General features: G+C 47.3%; 1 protein-coding gene and 1 pseudogene across 4 annotated transcripts in view; one reads left to right on the top strand and one right to left on the bottom strand.

The window, feature by feature from the left end:
- The window catches only part of Myo5b (myosin Vb), a 303,903-nt gene extending 287,929 nt beyond the window's left edge, over positions 1–15,974 (bottom strand). For 2 of the 4 annotated variants that reach the window (XM_087592152.1, XM_087592157.1), the window contains exon 1: positions 15,542–15,971. In XM_087592152.1, coding sequence (XP_087448278.1) covers positions 15,542–15,568 — 27 coding nt within the window. In that variant the 5' untranslated portion in view covers positions 15,569–15,971. 4 annotated transcript variants of the gene reach the window in all.
- An 8,244-nt stretch (positions 15,975–24,218) lies between these two features.
- Positions 24,219–26,114, top strand: Edf1-ps3 (endothelial differentiation-related factor 1, pseudogene 3; annotated as a pseudogene).
- The last annotated feature ends 1,039 nt before the right edge of the window (positions 26,115–27,153 follow it).

Below are 27,153 nucleotides of genomic sequence, written 5' to 3'. Positions count from 1 at the left end.
CTAAAATCTAAATGCACCATGAGCCAGATTTACCCAAGCTATAGCATTGTTATTTGGTCCTCTTCAAAGGACATCTGTTAGGGGGTGGCTCCCTTTCACTCTTGACAAAAGCCACCACTGGTCAGAGTCCACACAAGGAACTTTGTAAAACTTCCACTCTATAGCTCTCACTCCTGCAAACCTGTCTAGATAATAAAATGGAGGCCGTAAAGAGGTTAACGTGATAGCAATCTTACTCCAGTACAGAAAATCAATAGCACTATCCTTTTCTAAAGTCTGCAACAATTTAAGCAACTACTTTTTTTTGCCTATAAGACAAGTGTGCACTCCTGAACATCATTTATCATCCCAGGTTTTAAAAAAAGAAAGAATCATTGGCAGAAGTTTCTTGCCTGTGCATTTCTGGTTATACCTGAAGGTATCTTGGGTCATGTTGGGCCAGGACCCCACTCTGCCATCAAGGATGGAAAGGGCTGTTTTATAAGGAAGATGGTGAAGGGACTTTGAAAGGGGCTCAAAATAATACCAAACACTAACCTAATGACATGAGCCAGTCAACCTTATTTTATGGAAACAAAGCCACCTTGCCCACCTACCCCAAATGACATTGGGTCAAGTCAACTCTGCCCTTTATAGCTCAAGCTAAGACCTTTCAAGAAGACAAAAGGAATATTCCTGAACATCAGAGGCAGGCAGTCCCAAACAGACCCGGGCAAATAGTCTCATACTTTGAATATTTGTTTATACTCTAGAGGAATCATTTCTAAACCTGCGTCAGCTCTCACAGTATATAAACATTTTTACATTTGGGATTTTATACGTACTCACTGTTACTATCTTTCTTAAAATACATGGTAGTTTGTGAAAATTATTTGATGTCAATATCAAACGTTCTCACAGTTTCGGGGAACTGCACAAAGCTTCAGCTCTGTCCCATCCCTCCCATTCAATCAACTGTCTTCCGAGAGTCTAGCTCCCCTGAGGAGGCCTTCAGGCCCAGGCTAGCGAAGAAGCAGCTTTCCAGGCTAAGTGGGCCTCACTCCAGTGAGCTCTTTTCAAACAGCTTTGAAGACTGAAAGCCCCCCAGCAATCTTGTCCACACCACTCACGAACTGTGGCTCCTGACAGAGAGCCCATTCTTCTAAACCTTTGGAGGCAGCAGAGAAACACTGAGGCCCAGAGGGGTAGGCAGGGATATCGGGCCTCAAAGGGGAACAGAAAAAGACTTAAAGACAGTGACTCTCTCTCTAGAAGGATGCCCCATCCCACCCTCGTCATCCCTGAAGGTAATACGGAAAAGAAGCCTTCTGCATACACTACTGCTGGATAGCATTTTATGACGCGGCCACATTGGAAACAGGCCTTATCTTTCACACCCCTGTACTACACTTAGCACCAAGCAGAATCTCATGGGTAGGTCTAACACAAAACACTGCCCAGCCCACCAAAGCCAATTAAGAGATCTCAGCTGTGGCAATAAGGCTGTGGCAGGCACTGGGAGCTGAGGGTGTCGTCTCTGCAGAACAGAGCTTCATACTGTCCACAGCATGTCACCAAGTGCACAGCCCAAACTGAGGAGGAGTAAAATCTACTTCCCAACCGTGAAATAAGGTATCACATCAGAATGCACGGGGAGGAACACAATCAAAAGTTCCCTGCCTTGGTGCTATAAGCGACCTCTATCCCAACCGTTATTTTTAACCGTAACTCAAACCACGGCCTCTTAGCATGCCTACCTTACCCAGTAAGTTAACAGGAAAACTTCAGATGTGTAAATGCACCTCAGCGTGATAACCAGGTTTTAAATCCCAGCACTGAACCAAGCATTTGCTTTTATTGTGTGAGATAAAGCAGGTGGCCCTCCGTCGTGCCATTTCACATGAAGGCTACCACTGTTCCAGGTATCTGGGTGTTACTTACAGCTGCAGACACTTCATTATTCCCTGCCCAGCACTTAGGCAGTTTCTGATTCCCAAGACGGTTCACACTGCAACCCGAGAACAATTCAGACAGACGCCCTCAGCACTCGTCCCCGTGAATGAGGGGGACACATGGCTGAGTGTAGTGTAACCCTGGCAGCCTGGTGAGCGGGGTTTGGTTACACACTGCCAGTCACATTGCAGGGACATTGGCACTGTGGATGATCCCTGGAGTGTTTATTAAGGACGGATTACAGGAAGTTAAGGAATGTGAGTCAAGGGAGGAAGAAACAGAGGGACAACCAGAGAGCATGGTGATAACGAAGGACCCTTTAGAAGAGAAGATGGACAAACCCAAGAAAAAGGTCTGGACTTGCATGTTGGGGGCGGGGAGGGAGCGTCATTTCTGTGTAGAGATGGCAAGTCATAGCTCCTCTTCTAGACACGGAATGTCCCCTGGCATCTGGACGAGACAGGTGACAAGAGAAACCAGGTTTGCAACTGAGATAGAAAAATATGAGCTCCATAAATAAGCATGGCCCTTTAAGAAGTGGTTCAATCCAGGGCCAATCTCCCAGAACCTATTCTGTTTTTCACATACTTTCTGGGTATGCCCAAACAGGAAAACATCCGTGCTTCTCCATAGAGGAACATAAATTTTCCCATCATAGTCTCATCTCGAGAAGCTCCATGGGCCAGAAAGGGCTGGGAGGGCAAGCCACCTGGACCACAGAGGTAGGACCGACTCACAAGTTGCCAATCAAGAAGGTGCTCGAAGCTGAGCAAAAGACTCCACAGTAGAGCGCAAGGCCCTGGGTTCAATCTTGAGAACCAGAGGAGAAGTGTTGGTCCTCCATAACAGTCACAACAGTGAACAATGGAGCCATCCTAAACAGGGAACTAGAGATTTGGAACGGGTACTCAATCCATGGCCAAAGCCAGCAGGCAGGACAAGAGACCAAAATTGTATCACATCCATCCCATCTATGGCACTAACTCGGAAAGAAATGCACCCTCTCCTAATGGCACTGGTAATCAGGTACCCGGAGCCACAGCATACTGAGAAGTTTTCTGGGTCCCCAATACTGGCTATTAGGCCAGTCCCTAAGACACCCCCATCTATTCTCAATGCTTTAAACTTCCTAAGAACAGAGCCTTTATCTTGCAGTGCCCTTATATCCCAAATAGCTAAGCGCTTAAAGGAATCGGGTCCAGTTAGCTCTCTGTTGCTAGGATCAGAAACAACTTAGAGAAAAGGGGGATTCACCCTTGGCTACAGTTTATCACATAAGAGAGTCAGGGCAAACATTTGAAGCAAAAACATGGATGAACACTGCCCGTTTACTTGTGCTTAGATAGCTTTTTTATACAGCCTGGGTTAGGATGGCTCTCCCACATCAGTCAACAGCTAAGACAATCTCCTACAGATATATCCGCAGGCCATTCTGACCTGAGAAACCCCTCAATTGAGACTCCCATCTCAGATGTCATCTCCTTTGACTAATGGCTACAGCAAGTGGACAGTTAAATTTAGTCAGGACAGTCAGTCATGTCAATGTGCATAGAAAGGAGGCCCACCTGGCTGCACACTGCTGGTCTGAGGTGACTAACAGGCCTCAAAGCCAGGACCTCAAAAGCCTATGTGCTCTGTATGGCTGAAAGAAGGCAGGCACACTGTAAACCCCAGTTTCTCCACGATGCTGGTGCTCTGCAAGGCTAGAACACGCAACTGAAGACAGGCCAGCCGGCACACAGCGAATGAACTTCCAGAGCTCCCATACAGGCCTTCTGGCTGACCCTAAACTGTGTTATGCTAGACCAGAGTTCTCAACCTGTGGGTTGTGACCCCTTTGGGGGTCAAACAAACCTTTCACAGGGGTTCCCTAAGACCATCTGAAAATACAGATATTTACATTATGATAACAGTAACAAAATTTTACAGTTATGAAGTAGCAAAGAAAATAATTTTATGGTTGGGGGTCAACGGGTCATGAGGAACTATATTAAAGCATTAGGAAGGTTGAGAACCATTACCCAAGACTGTAGCTTTTCCAACAACATGACCATCTCCTAAAGATATGACGCCACCGCCTAAGACAGTTCACCTGTTACTTTATCCCAACAAACCTCTGAAGGTTGCCTATATTTTTATTCATGCCATACAGTTCATTGAAACCTAGAGGTTAAGTTTAAAAATCACTGGACAGCTGAGGAACCAGCTGACTCTAGACCATTTAACCTAACCTATATTGTACTTTTGTCTGTCCCCTTTCTTGCACCCCAGAGTACTTTTTACAATTGTAATAAAGTAGACAAAATATAAATATTTAGCCTCACCATTTTTAGGTGTAAAATTCAGTGGCATTTACATGATCTCTAACTGTAACCAACATCCCTAACCTTCTCAGTCACCTTACAGAACCCATTCAACTCTCTCCTCCCTTCCCAGTGACCAACCACAGTTCTTCCTCTCTGTGACTGTGACTATCCTGGATGCCTTGTATATTAGGTCAAATCATACGATATTTATCGTTTTGTGAATGACTTATTCTACTTTACAAAACGCAGACTCTGTGGGATTTTAAGGCTGATTGTAACTCTTCGTATCTTTCTGCTGCTGCACCTTGTCTGGTCTGTCCGTCCTTATTATAAATGACACCTGAGTGCCTTCCGTGTGGCCAGTGTGACTAATGCTGTTCTGTACCCTCCTTTCTCATTTTACTATTACTCCTGGTCACTATCCAACACCCTGCCCGGCAGAGAAGGGATAGTCCATCTTTCCAAAGACCAATTTAGGATCCTAGGTAGAAAATCTTTCCATCTTTAAATCGTGAGATGCTTATTAATGCTGTTATGCTTGTCATAATCGATGTAGATAACCACAGGCATCTGCTCTAAGCTACTTGCATTTATATATAAATTTAATTGGACCACAAACCAGTATAACCATGAAATTCTGTGAGTTTCTAAATCTCTAAAGAGATCGCAACTGCTACATCCAGATGACTGTCCCCAACAGCCTCACACTGTGGTTATTGGACACTGAGCATCTTCAAAGTAACAGTGGCTCCAGAATCACAGCTAGCAAGAAGCCACACAAAACTGGCATGCAGGGCTAGCAAGATGGCTCGGTGGGCAAAGCACTTGCTGAGGAAGCCTGACTCAGACCTAAGTTCTTTCTCCTGGAACCCAGAAAAAAAGATGCAAGAGAAGAGAAGTCCACAAAGTTGTCCCTCTGACCCACACACTCGTGCTTCCCCACACCACACAAACACACAATAGTAATACATTTAAGGAAATAACCCCTGGGGTCAGACATTGCCTGTAAGGGCAGTCCTTTGGTAAATCCCTACTCTGTCTAGTTTACTTTTAAATAACTTTGGATTAATTCTAGAAAGTACGCCATTCAAGCCTCATGGTTCTGCCACCACAGATGAGAACCTGAAGACCACATCACCAGCTGCGAAGCCAGTTTCAGAGACAGGACAGATGGTCTGCGTCTTGTACCTCTGTCCTCAGCAGCCGTCCTCAGAGAGGATTTATTCGGATGCGTGAGACCTAGCGTACTGGTCATAAAAATCACACTTTAAAAGCAGTGCCATTATTTTGGTGCACGAGGCTTATTTCAGTCAAACATGGATGCATAGGGCAAAGGGACTAATAGCTAAGAGACATTAGACTCGGGCTAGACATTCGTTTCCCTTATTTTACAAACATCAGCTGTCAGGAGGGAGTAGAGGCAAACTGAGGAGATTAAATCTGATCAGATGAGATCAGGCAGTGTATCTCCCTCCCCGTGCTAATACATCCTTGATACTAATTTCACACAGCAAAAGAACTCAAGGTCAAAGACCACCCTGGAGAGACACCTCACCCCGTTTCTCACACTGGCTTCTACGTTCACCCAGACCCCACACTGTTTTGTTGCCCAGGTGATCAACATAAAAGACGGTCTGAGTCTTTGGATGGACGCCTACCTGACGGGCATTCTCCTCCCTGAGGACTGAAACCCATCCTGTTGCTAATTTGTCTTCCCTGACTTGCCCAGTCTCACCTGAGGTATGAAGATTCACTCTCCCCTACCCTCGCTGTGCAAACTCTGTAGTCTTAAGGAGATGCTTAATGAGACTGAGTTCACGGGGACTGAAAGACTGTGCTTTAACATAGAATGAACACAGAGGGAGAGGATAGACAGGACCTAAATTATAAGAACCATTAAGTCAAACACCAAGCCTGTTTTATAAACTTTCCCATCCACCAACGCTGCTCTCCTGCTATTTCAATTTCCATTTTATGCTAACCCTTGGAGTTTTTATACATACACACTCACATGCACTCTCTCTCTCTCTCTCTCACACACACACACTCTCACATATGCACTCACACACAGACACATGCTCACACACAGACACTCGAGCGCACACACACACACTCACACACTCACTACACACTCACACATGCACTCACTCACGCACTCACGCACTCACGCACTCACGCACTCCCGCACTCACGCACTCACACACTCACGCACTCACACACACTCACTCACTCACACACACTCACTCACTCACACACACTCACTCACTCACACACACACTCACTCACACTCACGCACTCCACACTCACACACTCACTCCACACTCACACACTCACTCCACACTCACACACTCACTCCACACTCACTACACACTCACTCCACACTCACTCCACACTCACTCCACACTCACTCCACACTCACTCCACACTCACTCCACACTCACTCCACACTCACTCCACACTCACTCCACACTCACTCCACACGCACTCCACACGCACTCCACACTCACTCCACACTCACTCCACACGCACTCCACACTCACGCACGCACTACACACTCACGCACGCACTCCACACTCACGCACGCACTCCACACTCACGCACGCACTCCACACTCACGCACGCACTCCACACTCACGCACGCACTACACACTCACGCACGCACTACACACTCACGCACGCACTACACACTCACGCACGCACTACACACTCACGCACGCACTACACACTCACGCACGCACTCACACACGCACTCACTCTCACACGCACTCACTCTCACACACACTCACTCTCACACGCACTCACTCTCACACACACTCACTCTCACACACACTCACTCTCACACACACTCACTCTCACACACACTCACTCTCACACACACTCACTCTCACACACACTCACTCTCACACACACTCACTCTCACACACACTCACTCTCACACACACTCACTCTCACACACACTCACACACACTCACTCTCACACACACTCACTCTCACACTCACTCACTCTCACACTCACTCTCACACTCACTCTCACACTCACTCTCACACTCACTCTCACACTCACTCTCACACTCACTCTCACACTCACTCTCACACTCACTCTCACACTCACTCTCACACTCACTCACACACTCACTCACACACTCACTCGCCCACACTCACACACACACTCGCCCACACACACACACACACTCGCCCACACACACACACACACTCGCCCCCACACACACACACTCGCCCCCACACACACACACTCGCCCCCACACACACACACTCGCCCACACACACACACTCGCCCACACACACACACACTCGCCCACACACACACACTCGCCCACACACAGACACTCGCCCACACACACACACACTCACCCACACACACACACACTCGCCCACACACACACACTCGCCCACACACACACACTCGCCCACACACACACACTCGCCCACACACACACACTCGCCCACACACACACACTCGCCCACACACACACACACTCACCCACACACACACACACACTCGCCCACACACACACACTCGCCCACACACACACACTCGCCCACACACATATATACATATATACATATATACATATACAGGAAAAACACTACTGCCTTACTTTTCTGTCACTATGACAAAACACCATGACCAAGACACCTTATGAAAGAAAGCATTGAATTGGGGATCACAGATGCAGAGGGTAGTAGAAACCATGACCATCATGGCGGGAGACGCTGGCAGCAGGCAAGTGGGCAGGCAATGGAGCAGCAGACGAAAGTTTACATCTGATCCTCAGGTGTGAGGCAGAGCTGAGGATAGCATGAGTTTCTGAAAACTCAGTGACACACAATCCTTCGGCAACACCTCCTCATCCTTCCCAAGCAGTTCCACCAACTGGGGACCTAGTATTCAAACAGGCCTACAAGGACCATGCTCATTCAAACCGCCACATCTACAAGGGCTTCCCACTTCATAGTCTTAGGCCAGAGGAAAAGTAGGCTTTCTGATGGGTACCTAAGTCAATGGTGGGCCCAAGCATGGCAAAGATAATGTTAGGTTAAAGGTGGTTGTTGTTCCTTGTCAAAAAGAGTCATAGCCTAGAATAAGAATGGGGCCTTTTGGGTAGAAATTAAACTAAGCCAATGACATCTGCTGTGTGCCCAGATTGCTGTGTGCCAATGCCAAACATTGAGAAATATGAACATACGATTCAGTGTAAGTCTTCAGTGAGAGCAATGTTCCCAGTATACACATTTGACCGTTAATTGCACGCACAACAGACAAATTACCTGTGCTCTCAAAGCTTTGAAACCTCTGTTCAGCCCAGGGCATCACAGTCTGCAGCAACAGCACTTTTATATTTTTTTCTGTTAGTTTCTGAGATTATAATTTAATTACAACATTTCCCCCATCCTATTTTTCCCTCCAAGCCTTCCTCAATCTTTCAAATTCATGGCCCCTTTTCCCACCATTATTACATGCACATATGTATACACATATATTCTTCAGTGTAACCTGCTTGTTCCATATAATGTACTTGTATGTTGTTAGGGCTGTGCTCACCCCTGGGGGAGGACACCTCTCCCACTCACAGTTTCACTCAGTTGCCTACAGTGCTAAGCTGAGTGAGGCCTCATGGTCTTTACCCTGTCCACCCTGGGATGTCCAGAGGCACCATCCTTGCTGAGCTCATGTTTGAGCAGCCATGTTGGTGAGACTGTATGGCTGTAGTTTCTGGCATTACTGAGTGACACAATCTCACTGCAAACTCCCTGATCCTCTGTGTCTTACAATCTATCTGCTCCCTCTTCAATGTCCCTTGAGACTTTGTAGAGATCCATTGGAACAGGGTTCCACGTCTCTGCATTTTGATTGGCTGTGGTTTTCTGTCACAAAGAGAAGCTTCCTTAATGAGGGGTGGAGTGCTTTTATATTGAAGTAACTGATGACCCGAACACACTAATGAGATCCGCAGACTGCCAACAGCACCTCCCTCCTTTCTGCTCTCATTTCTCCTCCAGTCCCAAACTCTCTACTCTCCCTTCCCCTCATGTCCTCATAGTTTGTCCACGTGCCTATCCTTTCAACAGTATTTTCCACTTTATTTCAAAATTCACAAAACAATGTTTGCTCTTCTCTGAAGCTCCTTCAACAATGCTGAGCATCATGGGAAATGAGGTAATGCATTGTACGATGCACCACCTGGCTGGCTGTGGCTACGCTGAAGATGTGACTGGGCAGATGGGGGAAAGGAGGACAAACCAGTGTGCAGGAATAGTCCGTGTGTACAAAGAGAAATATAGCACAGTTTAACATTTCAAATATTTTTCCCTCTCACTGTACCTAATGATACCCAAAAGGGTTTCCTCCTCTTTTCATGGAGTCTGGTCTCCACCCTGGGGAACCTGAACTTCTTGGTATCAAAGTTACAGTCAAGACTTTTGGACTCTCATGCAGAAGGCTCTGAGTGTATCCTTCCCCTGTTAGGATTTCATGCCACCGCACATCTGAGAGCTACGGTGGCAAAAAACTATCAAAGGCATTTACTTTTGAGCCACGAGAACAAAAGTTAAAGAGTCTATGTCACAAGTAGGATTGTTCAGAGGAAGGCAATAAGCCGGGTGCAGTAGTGTTTGCCTATAGTCCTCGAGTTCGAGGCTAGCCTGGAAAACATATCAAGACCCCAATGCAAGAAGGGGAAAAACAAGGGCAGTGAACTTTGAGAGATTGAGCCGTTAGCCTCATTAACCTGGTGCTGAGATGGACACTTTGGTCATTTTCAAAGGTAACAATTTGGCAAATTACCAAAAGTGCCTAATCCACACTAGAGTCTAGGCAGCTTGAAGACTGCTTCCTGAGTCCAACTTAAAATGCTGAAGTACCTGAAGGGTTTTAACAAAATAATTTTGCATGCTAATGCTATACCGGGGAATACTCGGGAGCCTGGCATACACCTGGGAAGTTCTCTCCTCATGCACTTAAGGAGTCTCTGTCTGAAATGATGGAATCTTACCCCTTCTTCCATGAAGGGTGCATGCTCACATCCAACACCTGCTGGCCAACAGATAGGCAGCAGGGCACACTTTCAAACATCTAAAGACATTTGGCTAATTGGATGGGTGGGGATGGTTTCTGGGAGTCTTAGACTTGTACACAAATCATGGTCCAGATACACCACAGGAGGGACAGATACTGCAGAGAAAATAGAGCAGTGGGCAAACGCCTGCTTCAGGTACACCATGTAAGGCTAGGACCCCTTGCTTGCTGAACAGGGATGCTACAAATGCCTACTATAACTTAGTGATGTTGACTGAGCTAATGTACAGTGCAAAGAAGTAACTTGGCACAAAATGCTAGGTACCAGCTCTCAGGACCTGTGAGGATTTCCCCCACCTCCAAAGGCATGAATCAGAGCAAATGGTGAGGAAAGTACATGCCACGGTATCAACTTTAATAATTTTGATGCTGATAATTCTGGTTGTTATGTTTTCCTTTAGAAATGAAGTCATTTAGCAAAAGGCAGCTAGGAAAAACACAGGAAAAACAAGGAAAAGTGTTTGTGAACATCAAGCATATTAAAAGGTTTTCAACCTTCCAACAAAAGTCAACTTTAAGGCATGAAACATAGTGTGAAGATCTAAAGGGAGCGAGGGCCAGAGGGGTAGACTTTGAGGCTTTAAAGGTCCAAGTCAGGCCCAGCGTGTCTCCTTTCTGCTGCCTGTGGGCTCAGATGTGAAACTCTCAACTACTTCTCCAGCACCATGTCTGTCTGCTACCCACCATGATTTTACTCTTATAAAAAGAAAGCACTTCATTGGAGCTTGCTTACGGGTTTAGAGGTTTAGTCCATCACTAACATGGTGGGAAGCATGGCATTGTGCAGGCAGACTGGGTGCTGAAGGAGCCCTACATTTTCATCAGAAGGCAGTAGTGAACTCCACACTGGGCAGAACTTGAGTATTGGAGACCTCAAGGCCCACCTCCACTGTGACGCACTTTCTCCAACAAGACCACACCTACTCAAACAAGGCTACACCTTCTTTTTTTTTTTTTCTCCTCCTCCTCCTCCTCCTCCTCCTCCTCCTCCTCCTCCTCCTCCTCCTCCTCCTCCTCCTTCCTTTTTTTCGGAGCTGGGGACCGAACCCAAGGCCTTGCCGCTTGCTAGGCAAGCGCTCTACCACTGAGCTAAATCCCCAACCCCAAGGCTACACCTTCTAATAGTCTGTGGGCTGAGCATTAAAACACAGGAGTCTATTTGAGGGAGGGCGGACCTATTCAAACCATCACACCAGTATGAAACCCATTTGCTTGAGGTATAGGGAAGTAAAAGTTAAGACCTACTTCCCTAGATCACAGGAATTCTGTTTTACCAAGGAGTGGCACTCCTATCTGGACTCTTAGTAAAGGCTCCAGGCTCAAAGCTGACACTCACAAGGTGTGACATCAATAGGATAAACTCTTAGCAGCACTCAGAATGCCACAGGTAGAGCTGAGTGTTCCTCACCTAGCGTAGGCAAGGCCCTGGATCCCACCCCCAGCACTGAAGAGAAAGAAAAACATATGTATATGCTGAGTTTCCCTTAGACTGCAAAGATGCTACCTGACATTTAGAAGCTAAGCACAAAAGGATTATCCGAGAGCCTTCCTAACTGTGCTGGTCTCCCAGATACTCTGCTGACCATAAATCAAGTAGCAAAGCAGAAAACGTCATTAATTTAAAACAACTAAAAAAGCAGCGTTTACATTTTGTATCCAGAAATAATCCTCTAGAGGTTATATTGCTCAGCCTGGAGGAAAGAGGCTATTTCTAGTTTAAGATCAGGCCGTCCTCTGAAACCATCAAATCCTATCCCCCATGCTAGCACATGTATGGGCTTCCTTCCAGGGTCTGCCCAAATCAAGCCTACATTGTCTTTTCTAGTGGTTGGAAAACAAATCGCTAACATACGTCAGAGAGAGAGAGAGAGAGAGAGAGAACGAGAGAGAGCGAGCTCGAGATCGAGCTGTTGCAACAACAGTCCATTGTCCACTCCAGCTTTCTCTTATGAGTCAATGAAGATGACTCACCTTGATGTCACTCTGAAAGCTTCTAGCACTAATTGAGTTTCTTTTCCCATCATCACTACAAAGAAAGCAATTCCTCAAAGGTAGGGGGGCTGGGTATTCTAAAAATAGGAGTGTCTTTGTTAATGAGAAGTGCCCTTTGCCCGTGAGAAAAATAAATCAATGACATCGCTCACACACACACTACATAGCATATGAGCCTAAAGTGGAAGAGAGAAGAGGGGTGGGGGGGAGAAATCTTTGAGTAACCAGAAACAATACTAATATACTAAGTTACTACTGGAACTGTTTAATGCCTAGGAGCTATGTACAGCTGATATAATGTTGTATACTCCAGTAACAATCTCCCAACTAAGGCAACAGGTATAGCAATAAAGGGTTACAAAATTTCCATTCCAAACATTTAAAAATGCTGTTGGCGTGGCGGGATAATTATTTCCACCATGCATAATACATTAAAGCGTGCGACACATTAGGAAAGCCCACTAGTAGGTTACAAATAAAAGGGAATGTTGGATATTTCAATAATACAACGACATGAACAAACCATCTCCCTGAGAAACGGTGCATAGGTCTCCGTAACCTGATGGCTCACACTCAGAATCGCACTGGCACGCAGTGTTACAGTGGTTAGAAAGCAGCCTGACTGGTTCTCAGCCATTAGTGTAAGTGCATTTAACTGCCAGAAAAATCAATGGCAGCCCAACATAAAAACCTGGAAGCGCCCCAGGTGTAGTGGTGCATGCCCTTAATCCCAGCACTCGGGAGGCAGAGGCAGGCTTGGTCTGCATAGTGAGCTGTGGGACGGACGGCCAGGGACCCTTTGGAGGCCAGTGCTTAGACACAGACACACACAGACACAGACACACACACACACACACACCCCTACTTGTGACTTAAGATTCAATAACTTTACAATCATTGAGAACAAGAAACCATCTAAAGGCCGGACTTTGTTCGTTTTGCTTTAATTACCCCTAACTCTACGCCAATGAGATACTTCTTCACTCGTTCCAGGAACTATGGTTTTCGTCCATAGATGGCTAACTCATAATTACACTTGAAACACATCAAGTTTCAAGTTCAGACTCCTACTAACTCACCATCCTCCCTATTAGCATGCAATATATTCGCTTCTAACTAAAAAACCAAATTGTTTCCCAACGAGTGATCTATCTGAAAAAAAAAAAAAACTAAGTATAAATGTTTTGTGGGTGTTTTTTTTTTTTTTTGAAACTATATCTCCCAAAACTCAAGCGTATCCAGTAATTCATTAGCTTCATGATGCAGCAATTAAATACTTCTTCACTGGGACTTCAGAACACGCTGTGTGAGCCTGAGAAGCAATTGCTCGTCTCTTGTATTCGCTGTTGCTCAGCTCTCTCGATGTCGCTGTAACGGAACACAGCTTCGGCTCTGAACACTCCATCCAGCTCAGGTTGTTTTCCCCTGCCTTACTGGTTTCCAGCCTCCGGACCAGGTTCCTGATAAGCCTCTCAGCTCCAGAGCCGCAAGTCAGAACTCCCAAGGCTCCTCCCTAAACTCCCACGGGTAAAAGAGGCGGGGTGCATTTTCCAAGCCGGTAGGTATTACTAAAGGGTTCCAGCCCTGGCTCATATCTTCTCCACCCCTCTTACCGAGACTGGTATCTATAGCACTTTAGGGGTCCCTGGTGGATCCAAAGGTCATTCAAAACAACCCAGGACTGGCCCCCAGCCAGGTGGCATCCTCCTTCATAACTACCAGATAAGCATTAGCCCTTGCTGACCCAAACCCGGTCTGAAAAACAGATAAAGATTTCAAACTGAGATGGGCGGTAAGACCACGGAGCTGAAGGGCTCCCCCGTGCGCTGGCCACTAGGTAGCAATGGCCAGGTGAGGATGCGGAAGTACCTCTTCCTACCCCGCCCAGACCTGTCCACCAGGCTGGCGAAACAGGAATTGCAAACTCTCCCACAGGACTTGCGTACACACACATCCCTCTGCACAGAGGCGTGCAGGCAGGCAAAACTGTCAAACAGGTCCCAGCCACCAGAAATGACGAACGAGAAAACCAAACATCGGGAGGTACGAAACTTTTTTTTTTAAAGGAAGAAAATGTCGGGTGATTAAAGGCCCTGCCGTTGTTCACCCTGCCCCCCTCGTACCCAGCAGAAACCAAAAAGGCTAGGGCTGCAGAACCAACGCCTGGGAAACTGCTGGTCACTTTAACTGCAGCACCTGCCGTGTGACCCGGGAGCAGACGCTCCTGTTGCACCTGTTTCCAATCCTGACCGCCCCCTACCTTCCACCACACACGTTCACATGCTGACCTTGGGGGGGAAAAAAAAAAAACCTGCACTCCAGCCCTGGTCAATAATTACTCCAACCTTCCCCTGTCTGATAACCCAGGGGCTGCTTCAAAACGCCTATTGTGGGCAAATTAAGTATGGGCTTCCTGGGGCTGAGAAGAGCGATTGCAACATTCCGCTTGCACTTGCAGGTCTTGCAGAGGACCCCGTTCTATTCCCAGCACCCAAAAGGAGGCTCGCGACCACCTGTAACTCCATTTCCAGGGGCTCTGACGCCCTCTTCTGGCCTTAGGTGGACTTACAGACATGTAGGCACACAAATCATTAAAAAGAATTTTATATGTGTATACATATACCATTTTTTTTAAGAATGTACTTCCTTGCGATTATTAGAAATGACGTCTCTCTACCCACTACCCTCACCTCTCCTTCAGGCTCTGCGCCCTTCCCACCCAGGGGCTCCTTGTCCCTCTCCTCTCCCAAGTTTAGGGTCCCTCTGGTTGCCTCACGCCGGAAGAAAGGCAAACCAAGGGACGCTCTCGCACTGCAGAGAACCTGGAACCGGGACCAAGCAAGAGAAAATGGGGTCGCAAGTCAGATGCTTCAGAGGAAGCTGGTGTCCTATCTGGTGTCCTATCCCGGCTACCAGCGGGCTAAGACGCCTCTTTGGTTCCAGGTTCTCAGCAGGAGATCTAGACTAGGAGAGGACACGGAGGGAAGGGAAGCGTGGGGCGGTGCTGCGCCGCTGTCAGGAGGGACTCTGTGGGGCGGCGAGTCGGTGCGGCGCGCTCCCGGAACACCCAAACTTTCTCTGCCACCCAACTTAGGGGTGCCGGGGACCGGGGCCACACAGACGCTGGCAGGGGCGTCCAGCACCGGTGGAGAAGGTGGCCCGGGGCGCGCAGCGCCGCACCTGTGCCCCGGGGCTGCGCCGGGCCCGCACTCACCCGGCTGTAGAGCTCGCTGTACGACATGACCCCGCGGGCCGGGCCGGAGCCCCGGGTGCTTCGCGGGACGCTGGATCCGGGCTGAGCGCCGAGGCCCGGCTCCTCGCTCCCCGCGCGATCTCCGTGCACCTCTGGCGCAGTCTTCCCGGGTCGGTCCCAGTTCCTCCGCGCCCCTTTCTCGGGTGGACCGACCCGCTGGCGCCGACGCTCGCTCGCACCCGCCCGTGCGACCTTTACTCCCAGGGCGGCGGCAGCGCTGGTGCGGCGACCGGGAGTGACGGGAGGGCGGGGAGAAGGCGCGCCGCACTCCAGGCTCAGGTATGGGGAGGTGACGCGGACGCCGGGCGAGGAAGGGACGCCCCGCGCCTGCCCGCGGGCGGTCGCCGCCGCCTTTAAGCCCTCCGCGCCCCCGCCGCCACCGGGTCCTGGGGCGGGGGGCGGGGCCGGCGAGGAGCGGCGCCCGGGAGCCGGAGCGCTCCGCCCCCTGCTGGCTGCGGGGCGAACGCCACACAGGTGCGGGCCGGGTGTCGCACCTGCCGCACCGCGCCGCCGGAACACCTGGGCAGAGGTGGGCAGCAGTGCCATGGTGACCTTAAAAGTGGGAAGAAAAGTAACTCAAGCGTTAGCAAGAACGCTACCTGCGACTGGAAGGTCCTGCCTATACTTTTTCCTCTCGGTTTTATACGTTTATATGGAACTTTTTTTCCATTGATAAAACCTAGTTATGGCCTGGCGGTGTTGGCGCACGCCTTCCATTCCAGGAGCAGGCAGAAGAGGCTGAGGTCTGTGAGTTCTTGGCCAGCCTGGTCTATAAAGTGAGTTCCAGGACAGCCGGGGCTACAGAGAGAAACCCTGACTCAAAAAAAAAAAAAAAAAGCAAACAAACAAACAAACAAGTCTAAGTGCCACAGTTCGTTATTAAGGTAATTTTGATGCACACTAAAGATCCTCCTCACCCAAATGAACTCCCTGCACAGACAACTCGATCAGGAAAGTATGCTCTTCAGCGGGAATATTATAGTTTCACCCACAGTCTCCTATTGGACCCCAGGATCCCCCTCTCAGAAGGTGGGAACTCTCGAGTTCTCTTGGCTCTGCTGCCTCATACTCTGGGCCCCTCTGCCTTTGCTACTTCATTCGTATTGTCAAAAGCCTTGCTTTGGGCTGTCCCTAGCAGCTTCTTACTTCTTTTTCCATCTTCCAAGAAACGTAGGCATCCTATCCCCAAAGGGAAAAGAATTGTCAGAAGCGGACGGAGCAAGAGAACAGAGGTAAAGGACACTGCCTTGGGCTTTGAACCATAGCAACTGGCCCTGAGTGTGGCTTTCAGCCAGAAGGTACACACCTACACCAGCAGGGATGGGTTTCCCTGCATGTTCTGAAACCCTTTCCCCAGAAGGTAACACCCAAATGAATTCTACAGATTAGTTAATAAGAGACGAGGGCTTAATTTTTAAACTCCTTTGAAATTCCAAAAATGCTTCTTTCAGGCGGACAGATGCAGTTGACCAAAGCTCAGGCAGCTGCCATTGTCTCTGAGATGGAAAGACTCAGCAGCAGAGAGAACAGAGAGAAACGGGGCTCTTATATTCTTCTCTGCATAAAGTCTTCCTGCAGGACTCAGAGCACTGCTCAGCAGAGAGGCCCAACCTAGCATTTGTAAAGACTAGGATTGGATCCCTGGCACCAAAACGCTAAATATTCAAACTCCCCCACAGTCCTCCATTCACTGTAGTACTTAGTAAGGTGAGCCCTTCTGCACTAAAGCTGCCATCAGCAGGGGAGCGCTCTCTTAGCTAGCTTGATCTGGGAGCTTCGGAGCTTTGCCATGGACCCACGGAAACACACACACACACACACACACACACACACACACACACACACACACACACACACACTGGCGGTGGAGGCCAGAGCTCTGTATCCATTGCCTTTGATAAGAAAGGATCCTGGGCCCCGCCCACTCTTACTCCAGCATCCCCACCAGCCGTCTTCACTCCTTACCAGCTCCTGTTCTGCTAGCTTCTGGCTTTTCATTTTATCTCTTCGTTCTAGGCCCCCCTTAGGCTGATGCCTCCTTTTCTTTGGACAGAGTTCTTCCCTAACGCGGTCTGTACCCATCACAATCACTTTTAAACTGATGTCAGGTTGCCAGGCTCAGAGATTCTGAGTTAACTCAGCTGTGCTGCTGCCCCTGAGGTTTGGGGCTTTGGGTGGTGGTGGGTTTTAATTTGTTTGGCTTGGAGTTGGGTTTTGTTTTGTTTTGTATCAGTCAGGGTCTTCCTATGTCTCAAATTCATGACCTTGATTCAACCTCCAAAGTACTGGGAAGACTGTTGTCTCCTGCCATGCTACTGTCACCAACTCAGAAAGGAGGGGGGAAATTTTTAAGAGCTCCCAGGTGGTTCCTGGGTAGCCAAGGTTAAGCAGCACTGCTTTGGTCTGGAGAGGTTGTTCTGTGATAGAATGCTCGACGAACATGTGTGGTAGTGGTTCTCAACCTTCCTGACGCTGCAACCCTTTAACATAGTTCCTGGTGCTATGGTGACCTACAATCATAAAATTATTTCATTGCTACTTCGTAACTGTAGTTTTGCTACTGTTATGAATCCTAAAGTAAATATCTGATATGCAAGATATATGATATGTGACCCCAAAGGGGTCCTTGGTGCACAAGTTGCGAACCACTAATATAAAGTGTTTGATCCCAGGAATGAATACAGAGGGCTTTGGGGAGAGTGAAAGGGGAAGGGGCTGCTTTAATCTGGGTCCCATTTAGCCCATTCTATGGGAATGCTTTCTCCCTGTTTGTATTGAATGTTTTGATTATGGAAACCTGATCGAGCCATAGTTCGTTGTTAAGGTGATTTGGATGCACAGTTAAGATTACCCTACCAATATGAACTCCCTGTGCAGAAAGTCCTATCGGAAAAGCAGAGTTCTCTTACAGGGATATCAATAGTTTTTTCCACAGCCTCCTACTGGACTGCAATTCTGGGCAGAAGGTTCCTTCTTTGGATTTCTCACAGATCGCGGGGTTGGTGTTCTCTTTCAGCTGCCATGTTACTTTCCCCTTTTGTCTCTTGTTTCCCCAGCCTCTCTAATAACGGCCCTGAGCATCCTTTTCCATCCCTGCTCCCTCCTCCTAGTTCCTGAAGAAAGCCGTTTCCTACGGCAAACACCTTTCTTCCTCTCTCTCCCCCTCCTTTATCTCTGAGCCTGACGCTCACTCTCAAGTCTACTCTTATCCGCATTCTAGAACAGCGTTCCCACCTACCACATTGCTAATCCCATCCTGCTGCGGTGCGGGACCAACCTGAAACCCATTCCTTCTCACCGTACTCCACCCTGTTCCAACTTCCTGCTCCCATCAGACCCGGACCAAATTAAAACCTCTGTTCCTGTTGGCTGAACTGAATCCCATCCCTGAGGGGTGGGGGCGTGGCCTGCGCTAGAGCGTTTTGAATGTTTGATAGACAACCGTTCATTCCCTGTTTTGAATAAGACTAATAACACTTTAATACTTATTTCACCCGCGGAGGTGTGCTGAGCACTCTACACCTGGACCTCGTTGAAGCCCTCATGAAACCTTATAAAAAGAGGCTGAGAACGGTGATCCTATTTCACAGATGAGCAAAGTAAGGCTTGGAGAAACGTCGCACACCAGACACCTCTAGTATTTGATCGTTTTCTACATCTTACATGAATAATGAATGGGGTCTTGAACTTCATAGTTAATCGTGATAAAGGGAACATCTGGAGGTGCATATTCAGCTATTAGAAGTATGGTCAGGGACTGGAGAGATGGCTCAGTGGTTGAGAGCACTGACTGCTCTTCCAGAGGTCCTGAGTTCAATTCCTAGCAACCACATGGTGGCTCACGACCATCTGTAATGAGATCGGATGCCCTCTTCTGGTGTGTCTGAAGACAGCTACAGTGTACAGTATACAGCTACAGTATACACAAGATAAATAAGTAATTCCTTTAAAAAAAAAAGTATGGTCAGTTAATATGTGTGTTTAATAAGTATCCTGGGTTGGATGGAGCACCTGCATGTGGAAATATTACTCAAAGTCTCAAAGCAGAGAGGATACTGATCAGGGTGTGTCTGTCCCACTCCTGGCAGGTACACAGTTATGAATAAGAACAGCTTTGAACTCACAGAGCATTCATTTGCAGCCTTCCCAGTGTGTTCCACAGACTGTGCCCAGCGCTGCCCGTGGACCATCTCCCCTGCTCTCACCACTAGTAGTGAAGAATCTGCACATGGGACCAAACCTGCCTGTGTCTGTCATTGTGCACTCTGGGTTCAGGGACATGGACACTGAGTCAGAGCTAAAGGAAGTGCAGCTATTTAATTGGTAGAAAAGAAGGGGAAATGAAGGAGTTGCCAAGCAGGTTAAAAAAGAAAAAGTAAAAACAAAGAAAGGGGAAGAGGGCAGTAGAATCCAGCTACGAAGAAACTTTTATGGACCGTGACCTAAGGGAAATATTTGCAAATAAATGCTCAGTGGTAGTTGAACTCATTTTTTTTAATATTCTCTCTGCGCTCCTGCAGATTCATATCTCCTCCCTTTCCTCATCCATGCCATCAACGCACACATCTGTGGAAAATTACACAGAGCATACTAGAACTTCCTGTCCCTGTCCTGGCTGCAGCTAGGAGACTGGCAAGCAGACACGGGTGACAGAGGCAGGAGAGGTGTTAATAGGGACCCAAGTTCCAGATCTTCACTGCTAAGTTCCAGCTCTCTTCTGTCCCTGACTTGTCCTTCCATCCAGGGGACACAGGAAATGCTGGCTAATACCCAGACGGCATGGTTCCCTCCACCTCTCCTTATGTTTTTGTCTGTTAGCATGTGTCCCGAATGTGAGGTGGTGAGCCCCTTAGGCATCTTTCAGTTGGGATCTGTATCAGTCAGGATTGGCTGGGGTCTGCTGCTGTAACAAACTAAGCCCCGAGTCTCAGGTCCTATGCAAAAACTGCATTTCTTGCTTGCATTCATTTTCTGGTGGATTGGCTGGGGCCCTTCTCCACTTGGCCTCTCCTCTAGGAATCTGTCTGGAAGGTCATCAGTGTTATGGCAGAAGGGAGAGGCCTGCAGCAAACACTACTCCAGCTGGTAAAGCTTCCCTTCACACCCATCTACGCCTTACTGGGCAAAGGAAGTCACTGTACACCAGGGCCTGAAGACATGATGGTTGACCAGGTAGGGTCCTGACCAGAGGAACAACTTGGAGCAGGACAGAAAATATTTGAACAACAAGATAAAAATATTAGATTCTTTTTCCTGATGCTCCAACTTTTATCTCATGCTGAAAACTTGCATTGTGTTAGGATTTCTCCTGAACTCTGGCTTTCCCTTAAGAAGGGTAAACAGCTGAATCCAGTATCTGAATGGAGTGCCACAAACGTGGAATTTAAACTCCCGGAGAGTGGAGAGAGAGAGAACAACCTCACCAGCAGGGGGAGACAGGGAGAAACCCAAACTGAATCCTTCCAATAGAGTTTGATCTTCATTATAGCACAAAAAGAAAACAATTAGAGAGGAGGAGAGGCTGGAGACGTGGCTCATCAGTTAAGAGCACTGGCTGCTCTTCCAGAGGACCTGGGTTCGATTCCCATCACTCCCACGGGAACTCACGATTGTCTGTAACTCCAGTTTCAAGGGATCTGTTGCCATCACCTGGCCCTCTGGGGGCAACAGGCACACACATGGTACACAGACACACATGCAGACAAACCTTTCATACAAATAAAATAAGTAATTTTTTAAGAGGGGGAAGAAACATGCGAATGCTTCACTCCTTCTTTAAAAGGGGAACAAGACTACCCTTAGGAGGAATAGGGAGGCAAAGTTTAGAACAGAGGCTGAAGGAACGCCCATTCAGAGCCTGCCCCACATGTGGCCCATACATATACAGCCACCAAACAAGATAAGATGGATGAAGCAAAGAAGTGCAGACCGACAGGAGCCGGATGTAGATCGCTCCTGAGAGACACAGCCAGAATACAGCAAACACAGAGGTGAATGCCAGCAGCAAACCACAGAACTGAGAACGGGACCCCTGTTGAAGGAATCAGAGAAAGGACTAAAAGAGCTTGAAGGGGCTCGAGACCCCATATGTACAACAATGCCAAGCAACCAGAGCTTCCAGGGACTAAGCCACTACCTAAAGACTATACATGGACTGACCCTGGACTCTGACCCCATAGGTAGCAATGAATATCCTAGTAAGAGCACCAGTGGAAGGGGAAGCCCTGGGTCCTGCCAAGACTGAACCCCCAGTGAACGGGATTGTTGGGGGGGGGGGGCAGTAATGGGGGGGAGGATGGGGAGGGGAACCCATTGGGAAGGGGAGGGGGAGGGGTTAGGGGGATGTTGGCCTGTAAACTGGGAAAGGTAATAACAATTGAAATGTAAATAAGAATACCCAATTTAATAAAGATGAAAAAAAAAAAGAGGGGGAAAAAAACATGTGAACATGCATTCTCTGACCCAGAAGCACAGTTTGCTACACAGCGAGAGTAGCCTATCCCAACGCCATATGCAAGAATACTGTCTGGCCAGGAGCACGATGCTAGAACTCAGAAAGCTAAGTGTGTGTGTGGTGTGCGGTAGTGGTGGGGGTGGGGGGATGATGAGTTGAAGGCCAGCCTAGGTTACATGGTGAGTTCTAGACTAGCCTGAGCTATATAATTGAGATCCTGTCTCAACAGAGCAACATGCATAGATTGCTGCATCTCAGCTGGGTCTGTGGGGATGAGCTGGGTGAGCATGGGATGCTGAAGGTCCTGGGCTGACACAGCTGGGATGGCAGACCTCATTGCCCTTTGAGGCAGCTGGCCTTGTCATTAAACTCTGGGATGTTCTCTTATCTTCAGGGATCTATGATATATGATCCATATTACATCCCTAGGCCAGCAGCTAGCTAGCAACACCCTCACGGATTTTAATTGTATCAAATCCTGAAAGACTTTAGAAGTGGAAGTATGATTGGAATTATGTTCCCCCAGTTGGGAAACAGGAATAATTCATTTTCTCCAAAAATTATTAAATCGTTTGTGCAGATGACTTCCAAATTAGCTTCAATGATCATTAGCCCCTTAGCTTCTGCCCTTATGTAAGTTTTTCCTTGCTTGTGTGGGCCAATCAATAAAGTACAGAAAAGTAATGAGGTGGTATTTTCAGAATAAGATTATGAAAGACTGGGCTGGAGAGATGGCTCAGTGGTTAAGAGCACTGACTGCTCTTCCAGAGGTCCTGAGTTCAATTCCCAGCAACCACATGGTGGCTCACAACCATCTGTAATGGGGATCCAACGCCCTCTTCTGGTGTTTCTGAAGACAGCAAGTGTACTCACATACGTGAAATAAATAAATAAATAAATAAATAAATAAATAAATAAAAGAAAGTTTAAAAAAGCCCTCCATACCCAAATCCCCCTGGGGAGAGAGCTGCTCTCCCAGGAGTGCTGACACACCTGAGAGCACAGGTGAAACCACCACTTCTGTTTCAAGGGACCTACCTACATGGAGTCTTCAGGACACAGGAACCAAGGAGCAGCCTGGGACAGGATCCTTCTGGGTTCCATCTGCATCCTGGAGTTAACCCTGTGCCACAGCTCTCCACATCCATATTTCTCCTGGAGAGAACCAGTCTCTCAGGAGTGCTGACACACCTAAGATCACCACAGGCTCACAGGAGGGATAAGCTACAGTCAGAGACAGCTAGACCAGCTAACACCAGAGATAACCAGATGGTGAGAGGCAAGTCCAAGAATCTAAGCAACAGAAACCAAGACTACTTGGCATCATCAGAACCCAGTTCTGCCACAGCAAGCCCTAGATACCCTCAACACACTGGAAAAGCAAGATTCTGATTTAAAATCACATGTCATGATGATAATAAAGGACTTTAAGAAGGACATAAATAACTCCCTTAAAGAAATACAGGAGAACACAGGTAAACAGGTAGAAGCCCTTAAGGAGGAAACACAAAAATCCTTTAAAGAATTACAGGAAAACACAACCAGACACATGAAGGAATTCAACAAAACCATCCAGGAAACAATAAATAAATAGATAGATAGATAGATAAATAAATAAATAAATAAATAAATAAATAAATAAATAAATAAAAGAAACAATAAAGAAATCACAAAGGGAGACAACCCTGGAGATAGAAAACCTAGGAAAGAGATCAGGAGTCATAGAAGCAAGCATCACTAACAGAATACAAGATATTGAAGACGGAATTTCAGGGGTAGAAGATATCATAGAAAACACTGACACAACAAAGAAAATGCAAAGTGCAAAATGCAAAAATATCCTAATCCAAAACATCCAGGAAATCCAGGACACAATGAGAAGATCAAACCTAAGGGTAATAGGTATAGAAGAGAGTGAAGACTCCCAACTTAAAGGGCCAGTAAATATCTTCAACAAAATTATAGAAGAAAACTTCCCTAACCTAAAGAAAGAGATGCCCATAAACATACAAGAAGCCTACAGAATTCCAAATAGACTGGACCAGAAAGTAAATTCCTCCTGTCACATAATGGTCAAAACACCCAATGCACAGAACAAAGAAAGAATATTAAAAGCAGTAAGGGAGGCACCAGGTCTTGAGCAGCTGCCAGAGCCACTGGACAGCCCACCACCCTCACCGCGACATGGCCGAGAGTGACTGGGACACCGTGATGGTGCTGCGCAAGAAGGGCCCCAAGTCTAAGCAGGCCATCTTAGCAGCTCAGCGATGAGGAGAAGATGTGGAGACATCCAAGAAATGGGCTGCTGGCCAGAACAAGCAGCATTCCATCACTAAAAACACAGCCAAGCTAGACCGGGCAACAGAGGAACTACATCGGGACAGGGTGACCCAGGGGGTGGGCAAAGTGATCCTGCAGGCTGGCAGAGCAAAGGCCTGACGTAGAAGGACCTGGCCATGAAAATCAATGAAAATCCTCAAGTCATCGCAGACTATGAAAGTGGACAGGCCATTCCGAATAACCAGGTTTTGGGCAAAATTGAGAGAGCCATCGGGGGTTGGGGATTTAGCTCAGTGGTAGAGCGCTTGCCTAGGAAGCACAAGGACCTGGGTTCGGTCCCCAGCTCCGGAAAAAAAAAAAAAGAGAGAGCCAACGGCCTCATGCTCCGGGGAAAGGACATCGGGAAGCCTATCAAGAAGGGGCTGAAGGCGAAATGAACACAAAGCCTCGAAGCCAGTGGTTCCGGCTGAGCTCTTCTGGCTGGTCCCCCAGGACCACCAGCACTGCCATGGGTCTCCTCACATGGTCAAACGGAACATGGGGGTCAGGCCTGTGTGCCCCCTCAACCCATAACTGCTGTCAAACAAAGCAAAACCTTGCAAAGAAAAAAAAAGCAGTAAGGGGAAAAGATCAAGTGACATATAAAGGCAGACCTATCAGAATTCCACCAGACTTCTCAACAGAGACTATAAAAGCTAGGAGAGGGCAGATGTCATACAGACCCTAAGAAAGCACAAATGCTAGCCCAGGCTACTACACCCAGCAACACTCTCAATTGACATAGATGGAGCAACCAAACTATTCCATGGCAAAACCAAATTTACACACTATCTTTCCACAAGTCCAGTCCTACAAAGGATTACAGATGGAAAACTTTAACACAAGGAGGGAAACTACACCCTAGAAGAAGCAAGAAAGTAGTCTCCTTGCAACTAACCCAAAAGAAGAGAGACACACAAAAAGTTAAAAAAAAAAAAAAAAGAAAAAGAAAAAAGAAAAGAAAAGATTTTGAAAGGCTGGCTTCGGCCCACTTGAACCATTCCTCATCCACATGCTTGCTCTGAGGAGACTCCACATAAGGATGGCTATATGGCAAGGAAACACAACAGCCCAGGAGGAACGGAATCACCCCCAGCAACTACGTGAGTGGCCTTTGAGGCAGATTCAGCCTTCAGAGGAGAGCCTAACTCCAGCTGACATTTTGATGTGAGCCACAGAGGCTCCCTGGAGCGGAGGATCCAGAAAGCTGTGTGCAAACCTGGAGACAGGGCTCAGCAGTTAAGAGCACCGTCTGGCTGTTCTGACAGAGGACCCAGAGTTTGTCCTCAGTACCTACAGTACACAGGTTGTAACTCTCTGTAACTCCAGTTTCCAGGAAGTCTGAATCCCTCTTCTGGCCTTGGTTACACTAATAAAAACATACACGAATAAGAATGTTTTTAAATCTTAAACAGAAGAAAATAACAAACGAACAACAGCCAACCAACCCCATGAACTAACGAAGTCTGTGGCCCCCACGCTCCGTGAGATAATCAATGTGTGCTGGTTTTGATCACCTAAGTTTGAAGCGGTTTAAGTTGGTCAGTGCACCCATAAAAGACCAACACAAAAGGCATCCTGCGGTGCTTGGCTTCTTAGTGAAAACTGCACCCCAGCAATCTTTCTCCTCCTCATGATGACATGGCACAGGTATTTCTTCCTGCTAAAGTGACCATCTTCAAATTGGGGCTTACATTTCTTTGGTAAAACGATCTATTTCCAGATCCTCGATCTCCCTTCTATGAGAAAGACAGCAGTTAGTGCTGCTGTCTCCATCTAAGTCTTACTTTTCCGTTTATCACTTTGGGAAAGGGCATTCTCAAGTAAGAATTTGGGGGACTAACCTGGGGATTCCAAACCTGTAGGACATTGGAGGGACAGTTGTCAATTGACCCTAAGAAAGCCAACCACTCTGGAGAAGAGGCTGCACTTTCTTTGGTGAGTCAGGTGACCAAATCTAAGTTATCATCAAAATTAAAGGAGGAGCTAATTGGGGATATTAAAAATCTTTCAACAGATTACTGTCTGGTTTGGGCAACTCAGAAGGGGTTAAGAAAAACCAAGGATGCTGCTGTAACAAGATCTCCCCTCCTATTTCTTTATGTAAACAAAACTTCTAAAATGTTTTTATAGGCTTTTATCTATGGCAAAATAGGAATACCTTTGGAGTTTTGCAATAATACCATTTGTGCTCATACTTCAGGATAATTTTAATACTTAGGCAACTAACATTTTTTAAAAGCATTTTTTATAGCCAAGTACCTATGGTGGCTGGAATGAAAATGGCCCCCATAGGCTCGTAGGCACCATTTTGAAAGGATTAAGAGGTGTGGCCTTGTTGAAGGAACTGTGTCACTGAGGGTGGGCTTTGACGTTTCAAAAGCTCAAGCCAGGTCCAGTCAGTGTCTCTCTCTTTCTGCTGCCTGTGGATTTGAATGTAAACCTCTCGGCTCCTTCTCTAAGCACCATGTCTGCCTGAGTGCCACCGCGATCCTGGCCACAATGAAAATGGACTAAACCTCTGAAACTATAAGCAAGCCCTAATTAAAGGTTTTCTTTTGTAAGAGTTGCTGTGGTCACGGTGTCTCTTCACATCAACAGAACACCATCTAGGACATTACTATAACTGGCTTTTCAATGGGTTTCTAGCACCAACGTTTATGGTAAAGTTCAAGAGGTGCAGGGAAAGAAATTCCAAACACAAAGAGAGAAAATAAAAGGAATGATTTAAAGAAATTTTTAGCAGGATGGAAACATGGTTTAGCAGATAAAGACCCTTGCCACCAAGCTTAATGGACTA

This window comes from Rattus norvegicus, chromosome 18, assembly GCF_021556685.1.
Source record: "Rattus norvegicus strain SHRSP/BbbUtx chromosome 18, alternate assembly SHRSP_T2T, whole genome shotgun sequence".
Classification (NCBI taxonomy): domain Eukaryota; kingdom Metazoa; phylum Chordata; class Mammalia; order Rodentia; family Muridae; genus Rattus; species Rattus norvegicus.
Note: the sequence above shows the minus strand (reverse complement) of the source record. Positions and strands in the feature narration are given on the sequence as shown.